This window comes from Boleophthalmus pectinirostris, unplaced genomic scaffold, assembly GCF_026225935.1.
Source record: "Boleophthalmus pectinirostris isolate CB_2022bp ecotype Guang Dong unplaced genomic scaffold, ASM2622593v1 HiC_scaffold_8, whole genome shotgun sequence".
NCBI lineage: Eukaryota > Metazoa > Chordata > Actinopteri > Gobiiformes > Gobiidae > Boleophthalmus > Boleophthalmus pectinirostris.
Window position 1 is genome coordinate 6,211,274 of NW_026571515.1, and position 17,475 is coordinate 6,228,748.

Here is a 17,475-nt window from a genome sequence, read left to right on the forward strand (position 1 = left end):
ATAAATGGATTACTCGGTGGGATTTTGCCGTTTTCACGTTCCCCCTTTTTTTTTCCTCGGTAATTCCACTCATTGCCGGACACTAAACCAGGACTAAACCAGGTCTAAAACCAGGTCTAAACCAGGTCTAAACCAGGTCTAAACCAGGTCTAAACCAGGTCTAAACCAGGTCTAAACCAGGTCTAAAACCAGGTCTAAACCAGGTCTAAACCAGGTCTAAACCAGGTCTAAAACAGGTCTAAACCAGGTCTAAACCAGGTCTAAACCCAGGTCTAAAACCAGGTCTAAAACCAGGTCTAAAACCAGGTCTAAAACCAGGTCTAAAACCAGGTCTAAACCCAGGTCTAAAACAGGTCTAAACCAGGTCTAAACCAGGTCTAAAACAGGACTAAACCAGGTCTAAACCAGGTCTAAAACCAGGTCTAAACAGGTCTAAACCAGGTCTAAACCCAGGTCTAAACCCAGGTCTAAACCAGGTCTAAACCAGGACTAAACCAGGTCTAAAACCAGGTCTAAACCAGGTCTAAACCAGGTCTAAACCCAGGTCTAAACCCAGGTCTAAAACAGGACTAAACCAGGTCTAAACCCAGGTCTAAACCCAGGTCTAAAACAGGACTAAACCAGGTCTAAACCCAGGTCTAAACCCAGGTCTAAAACAGGTCTAAAACCAGGTCTAAACCAGGTCTAAACCAGGTCTAAACCAGGTCTAAACCAGGTCTAAACCAGGTCTAAAACCAGGTCTAAAACCCAGGTCTAAACCAGGTCTAAACCAGGTCTAAAACCAGGTCTAAAACAGGATTTAACAGGACTAAATCATGCTGCGTGGACCGTGTCTCCTCCTCTTTTATCAATAATATTTTTAAAGACTCTGTCTTTTCATTTTCTTTTATCAGACAAAACATCTTATGTTACGATTTCCTCATCTTTGCTTCTCTACAGCAAATCAAGTAATCCAAAGTATTCAGATTACATTACTCACTTTAAGTAATTTAATGGATTCTGTTACAAACTACATTTTGGTGTATGTAATCTGTAATCTGTAGGGGAATTACATTTTAAAAGTCACCTTCCCAACACTGTCCAGAGCTCACTCAGATGGCCGATGTCCAAAAGCGTTTTTAAACATTTTTAAATAACGTTTCAGCAAAAAAGCCTTCGTCAAATCATTTTTCTTGCTTTGAACCGCAGTATACAAGAAAAGGAAGAAAAAAAATCATCTGACGGAAGCTTTGGGGCTGAAACGTTATTTAAAAATAAAAATAAAAAGCTTTCGGACATCGGTCATCTGAGTGTGGTATGGATTTTTTTCACTTTTATTTTCCTGTTCCTTGCATTTGCACCTTTACAAAAACCTTCGTTGTGCATTTTCTGTTTCATTTGAGAAATCAGTAACTCTGAATTTAAGTTTTTGTGCTTTGTTTTGAAAATAGGCAAAGTAAAAATGTTATGAGTTTAAAGCCCAGTACAGGCAACATTAAATTATATCTAAAAATGTCAGAAAATGAGAAAATGCAAGTTAAAAATATTAAGAATCCATCCTTATATTTCTAACTTTGTGAAATATTATAAAAAACTGCACGTAATAATTAATTAATTTACTGTTATTACAACTTTTAACCACTAGGGGCTCACTTCACTTCTTTATAAAGCTGCTGGCAACGCAATGAAAACAGCAAATATACGAGATCACTTTATCCTACAACCATCTGCTAATGTATTTTTATAATTTTTTGGTAAGAATAAAGAGCAAACTGCAGTATCCATGTTATAATTTTAAAGCAGCATTTTGATTAAGAGCTTCTCAAACCTCAGCGCGGATTCCCGTTGACCCCAGCGTCAGAGATACGAGTACAGTTGTGTCTAGAATGTGGTCAGTTTGACGAAAGACTGGCCCGTCCTCAGAAACAGTCATAAAGTCGAAAAAGAGCCTCGTTGAGAGAGGAATGTCCCTGCCTCCTTCAGTAACAGTCAAAAGATTCACAACTTCAAATCGAAAGTGGGTCGGAGAGAAAACCGGCCGTGATTCTGAGCGATTATCAGCTGCGACGCTACGTTTTTTTTATAACGAAAGTGTCACAAGTAAAACATTTTGAATCTTGAATTAAACAGAATTAACACAAAAAAAACTTGGTAACACTTTAGAATAACTACACCAAAATAAGCTTTAAACGTGCACTGTGTTACTTTTCTTGAACTGTTCAGTCAGAAATGTTTCCCAGTGAGGCATTAAACTCATCGATCTCCATGGAGACAAGCAAGTCAAGGTACAGACCAGTTCCGTGGAGAGGCGGGCCCGCTCGCACAAGAATACATGTTATTAAAAGCTATTTCTGAACAATAAAATCACCTCTAATGAAACAAAGGCTGAATATACTTTTAATGCCATACTGTGGAACATACCAAGCGCAGAAATAATACAGAAAAGCTACATAATGCACCTTTAAGCATGAACATAATGATATAAAGTTATTATGATTCTTAATTAAAAGGTAAAGGAGTTTTAGAGTATTCATTAAGTACTCATGAATCATTCTTAATAAACTTTTTGTTCATTAAAGAATTAAATATTAAGCTTAATTAAAATAGTTACAATAAAGTGGTACCAATAACGTTTCATATTGTTGTGGCTCTTTACATGCGCAGGATCAAATGTTAAATGTCATTAAAATACTATTTACTGTCATGAAATAAGTGTCTGATGAAGGTCATTTAAACTGTAAAAGAATGTATTTAAACAAGTGAATTTAAAACATGAAATATTTACTAAACTTGTCCAGTCGAGAAAGGTGCACTGCGCTCGTCTGTACGGAGATATCGCAGTTATTACTATGCCTGGAATGTTGCACGGTATGGCTTTAATCTCAGGTCTGTGAAGAGGTGAGCCAGCACAGAGTAAGAATGCAGGATTTATAATGATTTCTTTAACAATAAAAATAAATAAATCAATAAAAGCTGGAGAAGCAGTAACAGTACCGTATTTTTCGGACTATAAGTTGCTTTGTTTTTATGGTTTATGTGGTACTGTGACTTATACTCCGGTGCGACTTATATATTAAAATTTTCACACTGACAGGCGCGAGAGGCTCTAGACTTCTGTGTCAGTATCTGCTGCTCCTGTTACTCCTGTATCACTTGTGTCACTTTGCTCTACTGCACATGTCTCCTGCAAGTAGTGAAATATGCAGCCGAAAAGCGGTAATCGAGCAGCAGAAAGAAAGTTCGGAGTGAGCGTGAAACTTGTGAGGGAGAACACAGCTTCACTGCAACTACTGAAACTTTCCTGAAAGTCACCGGATGGATGGACAAATCCTGAACTTCAGTGACACCGAAACCATCCTGTCGGGATTCAGAAAGTCCGGAATAATTCTAACTGGAACTGATGCCGAGTCTGACGACAGCGACGCAGAAGAGGAAGCGGCGCTCTGTTTACCTCCGGAGGTCGCGGAGTTGCTCAGAAGTGACACCGAGGATGAAGCATTGAATGGATTTAGTGATTTGGAGTGAGATGGAGAGTTTAGTAAAGTTGTTCTGCTATATTGTTTATGTTATATTTATCTGAAGAACTGTTCATATGTGACGTTAACAGTCTGTTGTTCTCTCTTCTACTGTTATTATTAAAACTTGCCTTTCAAGATTAAATGTTCAAGATGAAATTTCCCCGCAACTTATAGTCCGGTGTGACTTAAATGTGTTTTTTTTCCTTCTTCATTACGCATTTTTTGGCTGGTGCAACTTATACTTATAGTCCGAAAAATACGGTAAATATCTCCAAAGAAACAAGCGGGTGATGGATCCTCTACTAGAAAAGTTACGCAGTGCACCTTTAAAACAACTTTTAGAGAGGTTTTAGTATACGCCAAGAGCAGGGGTGTCGCTATAAATTCTTCTTGGTCGGCGCGCACTTTTCCCCGCACTCCTAACACGTGTTTGTCTACTGAAAAACGCACATTAGAAGACTTTAAGAGGGGCCCCTTTACCCTCTGCCCCCGAAAGTGCGACGCCCCTGGCCCCGACGAGCCGCTGTAAAAGTAAATAAACGGCGGTCGCAGTCGAATCGGACTTGAAACGCGGCCGGTTTTGTCGTAATCGCGGTCAAAAATCGCTATTCTTAACGTGTAAACCTGTGGATGCTGGAGTCATGAAGGCTTTGAATAGTGCGGTTTGGATTAGTATTCAGGATGAGTCTGCTGCAGTTCACAACTCGGGCTCATTATCTCACACAAAAGAGCAACACACACACACAGAGAAACACACACACGCATACTTCCCCAAACGCGCACACACACACACACACACACAAACAAACACACGCACATATACAGGGGAGACTGACAGACGGAGCGATAGCAGTGAGAGAAAACACTAACGAGAGAGAGGAGTGAAAAGAGGAGAGAAAGTGAGGAGAGGGAAGACTGCTGCTGCCATGGCGACGGTACAGAGCGGGGGAACGGAGGGGAGATGTTAAACACGTCTATAATGGTGAACAAGGGATCTGATCTGGGCTGCTATTAAATTCTGTTAAGTAAGGAGTATGTGGGTTCTTTTTTTTTTATTTTCTTTTTTTTGGAGAAAGCCTCTAGTGGTCAATAAAGAGTACTGCACGCTGAGGCTGACACTGCGTTATTTTTGTTCCGCTTTGTACTTCTTATCGATGGCATTTTGAGAACTTTGAGACGCAAAATTGACCACTGTAAGCTTTAAGCCATGTTAGAACGCTGTTATCTCCTCAAGAACTAAAAAGGAGATTTATGGACTTGTAATCAGGTGGAAAAGTCCAAGTGTAATGATTATAAAAGTCTGATTAAAATGGAGTGAATTTTAGTTTAGTTTTTTTGTTTTTTATTCGTGGGTTTGACTGAAAAACGTCTTTTATTTCTCAAAATTGACTAATATGAGTGTGTTTCCTCATCAAAAACAGAGCTAAAGTTGTGTTTTGTTTCATTCACGTGTTTGAGTAACCTTTAATTATTAATGTGTTTACATTTCAAATGCTCAAAATGCTCCGTCCCACCTTGTGATGTCACGCAGTTTTCAAGTTTTACCTTTTGTTCAGTAGAAACGGGCAATTCCAGGGCTGAAATTATCCAAATGATTCAAGTGAAGCGGAATGGAGTTTACAAAAACACAGTGGAGCACTTCCTGTATTACCACGTGACATCACAAGGTGGAACAGAGCGTTTTCAGTTTGAGAGAAGAACTCGAAACACAATAAATATGCAGGACTTGTGTTTTAAACGTGCGTGAATGAAACAAAACACGACTCCAGGTCTGTTTTTGTTGAGGAAAATCACAGAAAATAGTTTAACACGGGCCCTTTAAATTGTTGAAATTGTTGATTGCCATGGCAACGGTCCAGTTTATTTATTTTGCTTTTCGTCAGTCTAAAACGCAACGGTCGGAGCCAGCGTTAGACCAAATTAATCTCCGAGTGGCACTGTCTCTTAGGTACACTTTATTGTCCCTACGAGGAATTCAGTTAATTTGCATCTCGCCCAGCAACAGGAAGTATCGCCATGGAGACCGTGTCCCCTCTTTTTGATATGCAAATTCACCTGTTGTAACCACGGAGACCACCCCTTTGTTCAACGATTTCCCCGCCAAAAAAAAAAACTTCAAAGGTCATTATTGCACTTTTTAACCCTGACCAAAATAAAAAACTAAACAAAAAAACAGAGCTGTAATGACCCCACCATCCACAAGTTTAGAATTTTTAAAACTATTGTGCAAATAAAACATAATAAAAAAGAGCCTGTTTAAGTTGTTTGTATAGCAGACAGTGTGGTTTCCTCTTCTCTTCCGTAGAAAATCAAGTGTTTGCTTTTAATGGGCTTGTGCAGTGACCTATGACGCAGGAAGTCGTTCCGAGATCCATGTGCTCACTTCCTTCAGCACGTTCTCCACCACTTCTGGGAGGTCGTGGTGCAGCGCGTGGTACGCTCCTTCATAAACCTGCAACAACAAAACACACATGAGTCAAGTTTAGTCATTTTAACATATTAGCAATTAGGGTTTAGTACGGTAGTAGTAGTAGTAGTAGTAGTAGTAGTAGTAGTAGTAGTAGTAGTAGTAGTAGTTGCAGTTGCAGTTGTAGTTGTAGTAGTAGTAGTATTTATGTAGCATTTATTTGGTGTGTATAAAGTGTATTTGTTTTACAGAGCAGTTGTAGTACTAGTAGTACTTGTAGTAGTAGTAGTAGTAGTAGTATTTGCAGTTGTAGTAGTAGTAGTGCTTGCAGTTGTTGTACTAGTAGCCTTAGTACTTGCTGCAGCAGCAGTAGTAGTAGTACTAGTAGTAGTAGTAGCAGCAGTAGTAGTACTTGCAGTTGTAGTAGTAATAGTACTTGCAGTTGTAGTAGTAATAGTACTTGCAGTTGTAGTAGTAATAGTACTTGCAGTTGTAGTAGTAATAGTACTTGCAGTTGTAGTAGTAATAGTACTTGCAGTTGTAGTAATAGTACTTGCAGTTGTAGTAGTAATAGTACTTGCAGTTGTAGTAATAGTACTTGCAGTTGTAGTAGTAATAGTACTTGCAGTTGTAGTAATAGTACTTGCAGTTGTAGTAGTAATAGTACTTGCAGTTGTAGTAGTAATAGTACTTGCAGTTGTAGTAGTAATAGTACTTGCAGTTGTAGTAGTAATAGTACTTGCAGTTGTAGTAGTAATAGTACTTGCAGTTGTAGTAATAGTACTTGCAGTTGTAGTAATAGTACTTGCAGTTGTAGTAGTAATAGTACTTGCAGTTGTAGTAGTAATAGTACTTGCAGTTGTAGTAGTAATAGTACTTGCAGTTGTAGTAGTAATAGTACTTGCAGTTGTAGTAGTAATAGTACTTGCAGTTGTAGAAGTAATAGTACTTGCAGTTGTAGTAGTAATAGTACTTGCAGTTGTAGTAGTAATAGTACTTGCAGTTGTAGTAGTAATAGTACTTGCAGTTGTAGTAGTAATAGTACTTGCAGTTGTAGTAGTAATAGTACTTGCAGTTGTAGTAGTAATAGTACTTGCAGTTGTAGTAGTAATAGTACTTGCAGTTGTAGTAGTAATAGTACTTGCAGTTGTAGAAGTAATAGTACTTGCAGTTGTAGTAGTAATAGTACTTGCAGTTGTAGTAATAGTACTTGCAGTTGTAGTAGTAATAGTACTTGCAGTTATAGTAATAGTACTTGCAGTTGTAGTAATAGTACTTGCAGTTGTAGTAGTAGTACTTGCAGTTGTAGCAGTAGCAGTACTTGCAGCAGTAGTAGTAGTAATTGCTGTAGTAGTTGCAATAGTAGTACTTGCAGTTGTAGTAGTAGCAGTACTTGCAGCAGTAGTAGTAGTAATTGCTGTAGTAGTAGTGCTTGCAGTTGTAGTAGTAGTATTCATTTAGCATTTATTTTGTGTGTATAAAGTGCATTTGTATGGCACAGCAGTTGTAATAGTAGTATTTGCAGTTGTAGCAGTAGTACTTGCAGTAGTAGTAGTAGTAGTAGTAGTAGTAGTAGTAGTAGTAGTAGTAGTAGTAGTAGTAGTAGTAGTAGCAGTGTTGTTGTATTGAATATCAGATACTAATCAATAAAAATAGCGCACTGAAACTCATTTGAGCAGGTATCGATACAAAAAAAAAGTCATAAATGATTTCAGTTTTAATGGTATAATTCCGTTCAAAGTCATATTAATATTCATCTGTTCAGAAGAAATGACTGAAAAAAGCCTGACAAGAACTGACAAACTAATACATAAATCACAATTCAGGGCATGTTTGTACAGATCTAAACTACAGTGTTAGCAGTTTTTATGCAGAATAAGATAAAGAAAATCTCAGCTTTTGCCGTTCAAATTGTGGTTTATGATAATTATTAGTTTGTACAACCATAAACAAAACCAAACTGGCATCTTTGAAAAATGAAAATATGAAAAAAAAAGCCTTTACAAAAGAGTATAAAGCGTTATTGTTTTGAAAGATATAGAGCTCTGGAATGAATGAATTATGCATTAAATTTAGTTTGTTTTCATTTATATTTTGTCTTATATATACAGGAAGTCATAAGTGAAATTGTAAATGCAAACTTGTTGTTCATACGCTGCTTTTCTTTCTAGGAATTGTGTCATTGTTTAATAAGGTTTGGCTTTATAAGTACTTTTTTACTTCAGCCTAAACCCTTTCGTCCTGATCCATGGGGTTGTAGTCTATGTTTTGTTTTGTTTTGTTTTGTTTTGTAGTGCTGCAAAATGACTGAATAAAACTACTGCTAACAAAAAAGGGAACAGATTAAATTGCGAATAATCTTGCAGCCTTAGCAACCTTTAATATCAGAACAATTGAAGTTTCAGAGCAGAATCACACACGCTCATAACAGTGTGTAGAGAGACTCATACTGTGAACTTGTACTTCACTCCTCAGTCACACCCGGTGCTGGTAAAAGCTCCGAGTGGCGGTCATTTGTTGCCTAGAGACCGTCCAATCAAACGAGCACATTCTTGTGAACTGTCAATCTCCTGCTCGTTGGAAAATGATGTCATGTGTTATATACAGTATGTAGGGCAGGGGCCTCTCTGTGGGTGGCTCATAGTTCTTGAAAGAAATATCCACAAATCTAATCCAGTGTTTCCTAAAGTTTTTTTCTGGGGACCCATATTTTAAAAGTCACAAACCTTCGCGACCCAAATCAATAGACATTATTCGTAAATCACAAAATAAAGGTGAGTTTGAACATTATTGAACATAAATGAGGATATTTTATTGTTGACTGAGTGATCGTGTCTCTGAACAAATAGTATTACTCAAGTTTTAAACAATGAAAAACAGAAATTGAACCAGCAATAAAAGGATCCATAAATCACCTATTTGGACATTAAATGTAGCCCATTTCTTTTTCTTTTCATTCAATTGAACCAGCAATACTGGAACAAAATAGTCATTAAAATAATTACAAAAAGATTTGAAATGATACAAAACATGTCTTAACATCCAGCCTCCTGGACGCCTCCCTCTGGACGCCTCCCTCGGGCACATCCCACCGGGAGGAGGCCCCGGGGCAGACCCAGGACACACTGGAGGGACTATGTCTCTGGGCTGGCCTGGGAACGTCTGGGGATCCCCCTGGAAGAGCTGGAGGACGTGTGTGTGGAGAGGGAAGTCTGGGAGGCCCTCCTCAGACTGTTGCCCCCGCGACCCGACCTTGGATAAGCGGGAGAAAATGGATGGATGGATGGATGTCTTAACATTTCAATTAGAGCCTGACCGATATATCGGTTGGCCGATATTATCGGCCGATATGGGCACCTGGAGACATATCGGCTATCTGCCGATATGTTTGCTGATAGGGGCCGATATTTCACGTGGGCAAGTGATACGTCGTTATAAATCTTAGACTCTCTACATTCTGTTCATTTAATCCAATTTACAGACAGATAAATGTCCTAATATGTGGCTCCACATCAGTATTTATCTGCGGAGTCATTTGTCTGTGTGTGTGTCTGTCCTGTCCTGTCTCACAGACACAGATCCAAACACTGAGATTATATTCTTTTTATGGACAATCGGTTTGAGTCTGGATTAAAAGGACATTTATTAGTGCAGATTTGTGATGTGGGAGGAGCCTGTATGAGCGGTGAGTGTTGGAAATATGTCGACTTTGAAGCTAGTTTTGTTTATTTGTTATTGGTCAGTGATTATCTTCTGTAGCTCCCGCACATAAACAGACTGTTTTCTATTGGTCTATTGTAAAGTGACTATATTGGCCGTATATTTGTTACTGGACCTGCACTGATACATAAATGAGCTGTGAACAGACGTGTGAATTATGACATTTGCGCATATAATTAATTACTGCGGCGCCACGTATTCATCACGGAAAAGATGGCATGATTTTAACTTTATCTGCCATGTGGTCAGTGTTGGGGAGTAACAGATTACATGTACCAGAGTTATGTAATCAGAGTACAAATGATGAGTAACTGTATTCAGTTACAGTTACTGTTTCAATGAGTGGTAATTGGATTACAGTTACTTTGTTGAACTAAATGGATTACATAGCGGGATTTTCCTGTTTTCACATTTTGGGCTATATCCCTCTTTTTTTTTCTTTTTTTTTTTTAGTAATTCCAGTCATTGCTGGAAACTAAACCAGGACTAAAACCAAGTCTAAACCAGATCTAAACTAGATCTAAAACAGGATTTAACAGGACGAAACCATTCTATCAATAATATTTTTAATATGGTTAAGGAAAGTCTGGGCTTTTTATTTTCTTTTAGCAGACAAAACATCTTATGTGAAGATTTCCGAGTCTTTGCTTCTCTACAGAAAATCAAGTAATCCAAAGTATTCAGATTACATTACTCACTTTAAGTATTTTAATGGATTACGTTACAAACTACATTTTGGGGTATGTAATCTGTAATCTGTAGGGGAATACATTTTAAAAGTAACACTCCCAACACTGCATGTGGTATTAAAGGCTTTTAATTATCTTGTACTTTTTGAGTGCTTCGGTTTTTTCAACTTTGTACTAGACAGAGTTGTTTAATGTCAAATGTAACATTAAAGGCAAAGTAATAACACCGTGAAGAAAAGCAACACAGATCCTCCGCCAGAAAAGTTACACAGTGCAGCTTTAACCTCTGAGGAGTGTAGTGTGTTGTCAGGTTTATGGAGTGTACCTTGAGCTTCTTGTCGGTGCTGGTGGAGCTGTCGTACATCAGATGGGAGCCCCGGAGGTCGCACAGTCTGTCCGCGTCGCCGTGGAGAAGGTAAAAGGGCCAGTGGATGTTGGGCAGCTCCCTCTCGATCCTGGTCACGGCCCCCATGAGCTGCATCGCAAAAGACACCCTCATCCCCCCGTGGTGCACCAGCTCGTCTGCGTCATACGCCTCCACCTGGACAACACGGGAATTACACTGAATACACGTTTGCATTATCGACACATGTTCCACACAAACTAATTAAGACGTGCTTTATTTATTTTATTTTAATGATGGTAACTTTCCTGAGATTCTCCTGTTTTCTTTAGAATATTCACCTGACAAGGCCAAGTTAAAAGTCAGATCTGTGGAGAGGTGAGCCTGCTCACAGTAAGAAATCATGTTTTTCTTGGTAATAAAAATGGCTGTTATTGAATATGCTAGATCAGGGGTGTCAAACATACGGCCCGGGGGCCAGATCCAGCCCTCCAAGACCTTTAATCTGGCCTCGGCTGATTTTCTACTAAAAATTTAAATTAGCGTCTCTGTACGTGGCCCCTCCCACCAGAGCAGCACAAATGAAGACTTGTCTCTTTCCAAACGCTCTTAAAGGACGATCGTTTTGACTGTTGACCGTGACACCCTCATCAGAAAAATGTCCAACATGAGAAAAGTGGAGCCGAGTGCAGGATTTTACAAGAAAAAATTTACTTATTCCTATTTACATACAAGTTCATGTTAAAACTTTGTATTGAAATTACATTTTTCTTAAAGTCTCAGGTTGTTCATAATATTATAATATTTTGTAAAAGAAAGAGTTCATCAATTAAAAAAGATTTCTGTAATAGATTTCTGTTTCTCTGCACAAATATTTGAACTTATTGTTATTTTTGGGGTTTATATGTCATGAGTTTTCTGATCCGGCCCCTTTGGGATCAAAGTCGGTTGGATACGGCCCCCGGACCAAAATGAGTTTGACACCCTTGTGCTAGATATAGACAAGTTTAAATACCATAATGTGCAATATGACGACCTGGACTCCTATGTTACGCTAAATTGAGTCATGTGAGGTTTAAGTCAAGTTCTAATGTTGTTCCCTCCTCAAAAACAGACCTGGAGTTGTGTTTTGCTCATTCACACATGTTTGAGTAATCCTTTTGTGCTGGATACCTCTGCCACCACTCCATAGTGTCAGTATTTCTTTTCATTTACATTAACTACACCACACATAGTTTAATTTAATTCCTTTATTTAGACTTTTATTCTAATTTGAGTGCACACATTTTAGTTAATATAAGTCGGATTTACTTACACTTGGTTTTTTTTAGCACTGAACGAAGGACCCTTAGGAGAGACCATCACTAAGTCAGTTTGTTTAGTTTGTGTTAAGGTCACTTTATTGTCACTTATTATTTGCCATATGAATCTTTAATGTAGGGTGACCAGATGTCTCTATTTTCCCGGGACAGTCCCAGTTTCGAGCCCTGTGTCCCCTGTCCCAGCAGATTTATCCAAAATCAGTGATTTGTCCCAGTTTTATACAAGAAATGTCCCAGGTGTCTCTATTTTTGACAAATTTGACACCTACCAACACTAAATAGAGGCATGAATTGTCATTTTTTTTAGGTAAAATACAAAAAAATCTACTTAAAAAGGACCAAAACACAAAGAAAATGCGACTATACTGGCTCACGTGTTGATCATGAATAACAATTTTCCTTAATTACACACTCAACCATCAAAAAACCAGGATATCTCAGTTTTTTTTATTTTTAAATTCTGGTCACTCTGTTTTAATAGATAACAGTCACTCTTATTAGTCACACTTATTCTTTTCTGTATTATAATTATTTGCCTTTTTGTTACTTTGATGAAGTTAGTAGATTAGTTAATTATTTAGTGTAATTCCTCCCTCTTGAGTTTAGCTTTAGTTGGTCCTCAAGTATTTAAACACCCCTGTTCTTTTGTCTGGTTGGTTAGTTTTGCTCTGTTCAGTTTGATTTGAGTTACCCCAGTTGGACCCGGCTTTTTTGTTATTATTTACCTTATTTGAGCCTTTGTTAAATTATATCTTTTTTTTTTTTTACTTTATTAAATTTAAACTTATTTTTATACCTTGTCTTTGCCTTTCTGTTTGGTCCACTACACCTTTATTATTAGTCTGTGTACATTTCCAAACCTCAAAAATGCTCTGTTCCACCTTGTGAAGCGTTTTTTTACCCTTCGTCAGTGTTGGGAGTGTTACTTTTAAAATGTATTCCCCTACAGATTACAGATTACATACACCAAAATGTAGTTTGTACCGTAATCCATTAAATTACTTAAAGTGAGTAATGTAATCTGAATACTTTGGATTACTTGATTTGCTGTAGAGAAACAAAGACAAAGATATCGTAACATAAGATGTTTTGTCTGATAAAAGAAAATAAAAAGCCCAGACTTTACTGAACCAAATTAAAAATATTATTGATAGAAGAGGAGGAGACACGTCCGTGCAGCATGATATAGTCCTGTTTTAGTCCTGTTTTAGTCCTGGTTTAGTCCTGGTTTATTCCTGGTTTAGTCCTGTTTTAGTCCCGTTTTAGTCCCGTTTTAGTCCCGGTTTAGTCCCGGTTTAGTGCGGGCTTTGTGTGTGTTTAGTGCGGGTTTAGTCCTGGTTTAGTCCTGTTTTAGTCCTGGTTTAGTCCCGGTTTAGTGCGGGCTTTGTGTGTGTTTAGTGCGGGTTTAGTCCTGGTTTAGTCCTGTTTTAGTCCCGGTTTAGTCCTGGTTTAGTTCTGGTTTAGTCCTGGTTTAGTGCGGGCTTTGTGTGTGTTTAGTGCGGGTTTAGTCCTGGTTTAGTCCCGGTTTAGTCCCGGTTTAGTCCTGCTTTAGTCCGGTTTTAGTACCGTTTTAGTCCCGGTTTAGTCCTGATTTTAGTGCGGGTTTTAATCCTGGTTTTAGTCCTGGTTTAGACCTAGTTTAGTTTTCGGCAATGAGTGGAATTACCGAGAAAAAAAAGGAAAAAAAAGGGGGATATAACCCAAAATGTGAAAACAGGAAAATATCTCTGTGTAATCCATTTATTTCAACAAAGTAACTGTAATCCAATTACCACTCACTGAAACTGTAACTGTAACTGAATACAGTTACTCATAATTTGTACTCTGATTACATAACTCCGGTTCATGTAATCTGTTACTCCCCAACACTGCCCTTCGCTCAGTAAAAATGGGCAGTTCCAGGGCTGAAATTATCCAAATGATTCTAATAAAGATGCACGGAGTTTAAAAAAAATAGTCTAATACGGGCCTTTTAAACACCTCGCAGACACCTGGACTCGCAGACTTAAAGCTCAGTGTCAGAGAAACTTGTTTAGGTAGATTAGAAGGACATGTGTAGTTCCTGAAAAGGAAAGAGCCCGAGTCTGGAGTGACTGTAACAGAAGACCAGACTGAAACCAGAGCCTGAGCTGACAGTCACGATGAGTTAGTGCCTCTCACAGATAAAACATAGAACTCTGCTGTGGCGTTTTTGCTCTGAACTCTCTAGGTAAACTGAGTGCAGCAGGTGAAGGATGAGCTTAAAGTCCCTGAAACTAAACCCAGCTTTAATAATGAACAGTTGTAACGTGACACCGTCCTACAGGTGTGAACTAAACACACTGTCCTGACACCCGCAACACAAATCTATATAAGCAATGTGGAAATTCTTATGTCTTGGCAGATAATATTGTTTAAGCTTTAATTTTATGCTTCGATGTAAAATGTTTAACTACATTTTAACATAATTTCACATTCACTCGATGCTCTAGAGCAGGCATGTTCAAACTACAGCCCGTGGGCCAAATGCGGTCTCGGACAAATTTTTCTTGGCCCTCAGGCTTCCAGGTGAATTGGCCCAGATTACCTTACATCAATTAAAAATGAACTTTTTACTGCAAGTTTTCTGAAAATCTATTTTGATAAAGCAAATATTGAAGATTTGGTGTGTGGTTTTGAGGATTTTAGCATGAATAAAGTTTTAAACATGCACGTATTTCAATTATTCACTGTATTGAGCTCCCATCTATGGCCCTCGATCAGTCCTCTGCTTCGTCTGTGTTTAGAAATGTGGCCCTTATTGAAAAAAGTTTGGACACCCCTGCACTAGAGGCTCTGATCGATGTTATAATTCCTCATCACAAACAGACCTGTAGTTGTGTTTGTTTCATTCACATGTTTAATCCCACAAACTCTGCATATTTAGGCTGAGTTCTTCTCTTAAACAGAAAACACTAGTACGTATTCAAATGGTTTTCGTTGTGGATGCAGTGTTTGTCACACTAATACGATGGAAAACAGCTCCAGAGACAGAACGATCTGGTGCCACCAGCTCCCACGAATACATCTGAGTATGGATCTGATCCGGCACCGTGTGGACGCCTGAAAACGTTGATACGCTGATGTAGGTCTATGTTAGGGATGGGCATGATTAATCGATTAATCGATAATTGATCATTAAGAATTTCATCGATTACGTTAATTTTAATCGACAAACCGAATGTAGGTTGCTGTGCGTAGCGTGACCAAACAGGTCTGTACATGTAACTCTCTGCACTCAGAAGGAGCGAGCAAACACAAACGCGTATTTAACGATGACTTGTACAAGAAATTCCACACTTTCCGTTGCGTTCGGGACAAGTGTGAGTCCATGTGCACAGTGTATAAAGCAGCACATATGTTTCGGTGTCCAGTGGGAAAAAGTTTTGCCAGGTGAGAATCGCGCAATGTCGATGACGAGTCCCCACCTCCCTCCCCCCGTACGGTGTCCTGGTTTTGACAAACGCAAATCTGGTCACACTAACCTGTATTCCACCTGAGTCATGTCTTTTAATCCAACAGAAACTGACCGCATCAGTGACACAAGAGCTGTAGTTTTATCTTCGCTTAGTTTATGCAAATTAGTGATGCGGTTTTAAGTTTCGTTTCTGTGAGAGTTGCACAAAACTGAATTAAACACATTATAATGTCAAACGGGCTGATGTGGCTCTAGAGTCGTTACGGTTTATATGTCGTAAAGTTGAATTTATTTATGCAGATTAGTAGTGCAGATAGTAATAATAATGATGATCATTTTAATATAAAAACGTTAATGATTAATCGATAATCGATCGTTAATTCTTCCGACGATCGATTAAGAAAATTTCATCGAATGCCCATCCCTAGTCTATGTGCTGTGAAGTAATTCACTGCCAAAATGCTAAGAGGCTAGAATATATGTCCATTCATATATACCGTATTTTCAGCGCTATAGGGCGCGCTCATAAGCCTCCAACCCCATCAAAAAACAACTGCACGCCCCACAATCCAGAGCGCCCGATACACAAATCCACACAGCTGTCCCTGTACGACTTCAAAAAACACGGAGCAGACAGCGACCGCGCAGCGATAAACACCGACAGCCACACTCATCACTCCACGAGGACGAGGAACGGAACGGAGAAACGAACTGAAAAAGCGAGTGCAATTTGCCACTTCTAGACACAACTGAACAACTGAGTCACTGCGAACACGCCGACAATCCGTTGGTCCCAGACAGCACCCTCCCTACACGCCACAACTGAACAAAACCCAGAGTCACCGTGAACGACACAAACAAAATCCAACTGACCCATCCAACTGTTGTGTTTCTGGTGCAGTTTATTTGTGAAAAAAGTTCGAAAATAGACCATTTAATGACAGTGCGCCTTATAATCCAGAGCGTCCTATAATGTGGAAAATACGGTATACGGTCTATGTGTACGACCTGCAGAGGTATAATCTCTGAAAAGTTTAACATGAATCATCTCCAACGCGATAGAAGCACAGAACAGACTCACCATCAGCAGAACATCCCTCTGTCACAGAAAGAACACGTATAATCCACTGAGTCGTGTCCTTTAGTCCGACAGAAGCTGAACCTCATCAGCGCACAAGGAGCGAGCTGTTTTTTGAGTGCTCAGTTTATGCAAATGAGCCATGCAGTTTTAAGTTTTGTTTCTGTAAAACGTAAACAAATATGCGCAAAGCTGTGTGGATAGGGAAGGATTGCGGACACAAAAACGATGTGTCTGGACGCAAATCCTTTCCAATACGGTGATACAGTGATTTGTTTCAGTGTAAACGTAGTCTTTGTTCTAACTTGTGATGTTATGGTAATACATGAAGTGCTCCACTGTGTTTTTAAACTCTATACATCTTCACTATGATCACTTGGATGATTTTAGCCCTGGAATCGCAAATATTTACTAAACAAAAGGTAAAGAGCAACTGTTAACTTAAAAACTACCACTTCATGACATCACAAGTTGGAACAGAGTATTTTAAGCTTTGGAGATTACTCAAACATGTGTGAATGAAACAAAACAAAACTCCAGGTTTGTTTTTTGATGAAATAACATTATAACATGTCTTAAAGCTCGTAAATATGATCATAATGTGGCTCTTTCTGTTTCTTTTTTTCACGTCGGGTTACAACAACGATTTATTTATTAATTATTTTTTTACTCCTATACGACGCTCTTCATTATACTGTTAGTAAAAATACGTGCTTCATATCTAATAATAAATATCCTTGAGAGCAGAACTTTATGCAATCTGAGCCAGAAATCTGAACCGCCCCATCCCTGTCTCTTCCTGCATAAATCCCAAATTCCCATCTCTTGTCCAACCAAAGCCACAAACATCACGATGCATCCTTCCTGCCCTCTGATTGGCTGACGTATTTTTTTCCATTAGCCATATTTGGGCCGTCTAAACCTTTGGGGAGCTTTGGTATTTCTGCTCCACTCCCAAAAACATAACAATAGTCGAGTTAATG

At 38.7% G+C, this 17,475-nt stretch overlaps 1 protein-coding gene across 4 annotated transcripts in view; it reads right to left on the reverse strand.

Annotated features, from left to right (window-relative positions):
- Positions 1-782: 782 nt before the first annotated feature.
- The window catches only part of mgll (monoglyceride lipase), a 115,183-nt gene continuing 98,490 nt past the window's right edge, over positions 783-17,475 (reverse strand). Inside the window, exons 6-7 of one of the 4 annotated variants that reach the window (XM_020933946.2) lie at positions 10,639-10,854; positions 783-5,949 (exon numbers count right to left, since the gene is read on the reverse strand). In XM_020933946.2, the coding sequence (XP_020789605.1) occupies positions 5,842-5,949; positions 10,639-10,854 (324 nt within the window). In that variant the 3' untranslated portion in view covers positions 783-5,841. Of the gene's footprint in view, positions 5,950-7,914; positions 9,157-10,638; positions 10,855-17,475 lie in introns of those variants that run through there. The other 3 variants (XM_055166412.1, XM_055166410.1, XM_055166411.1) reach the window with 3 other exon arrangements.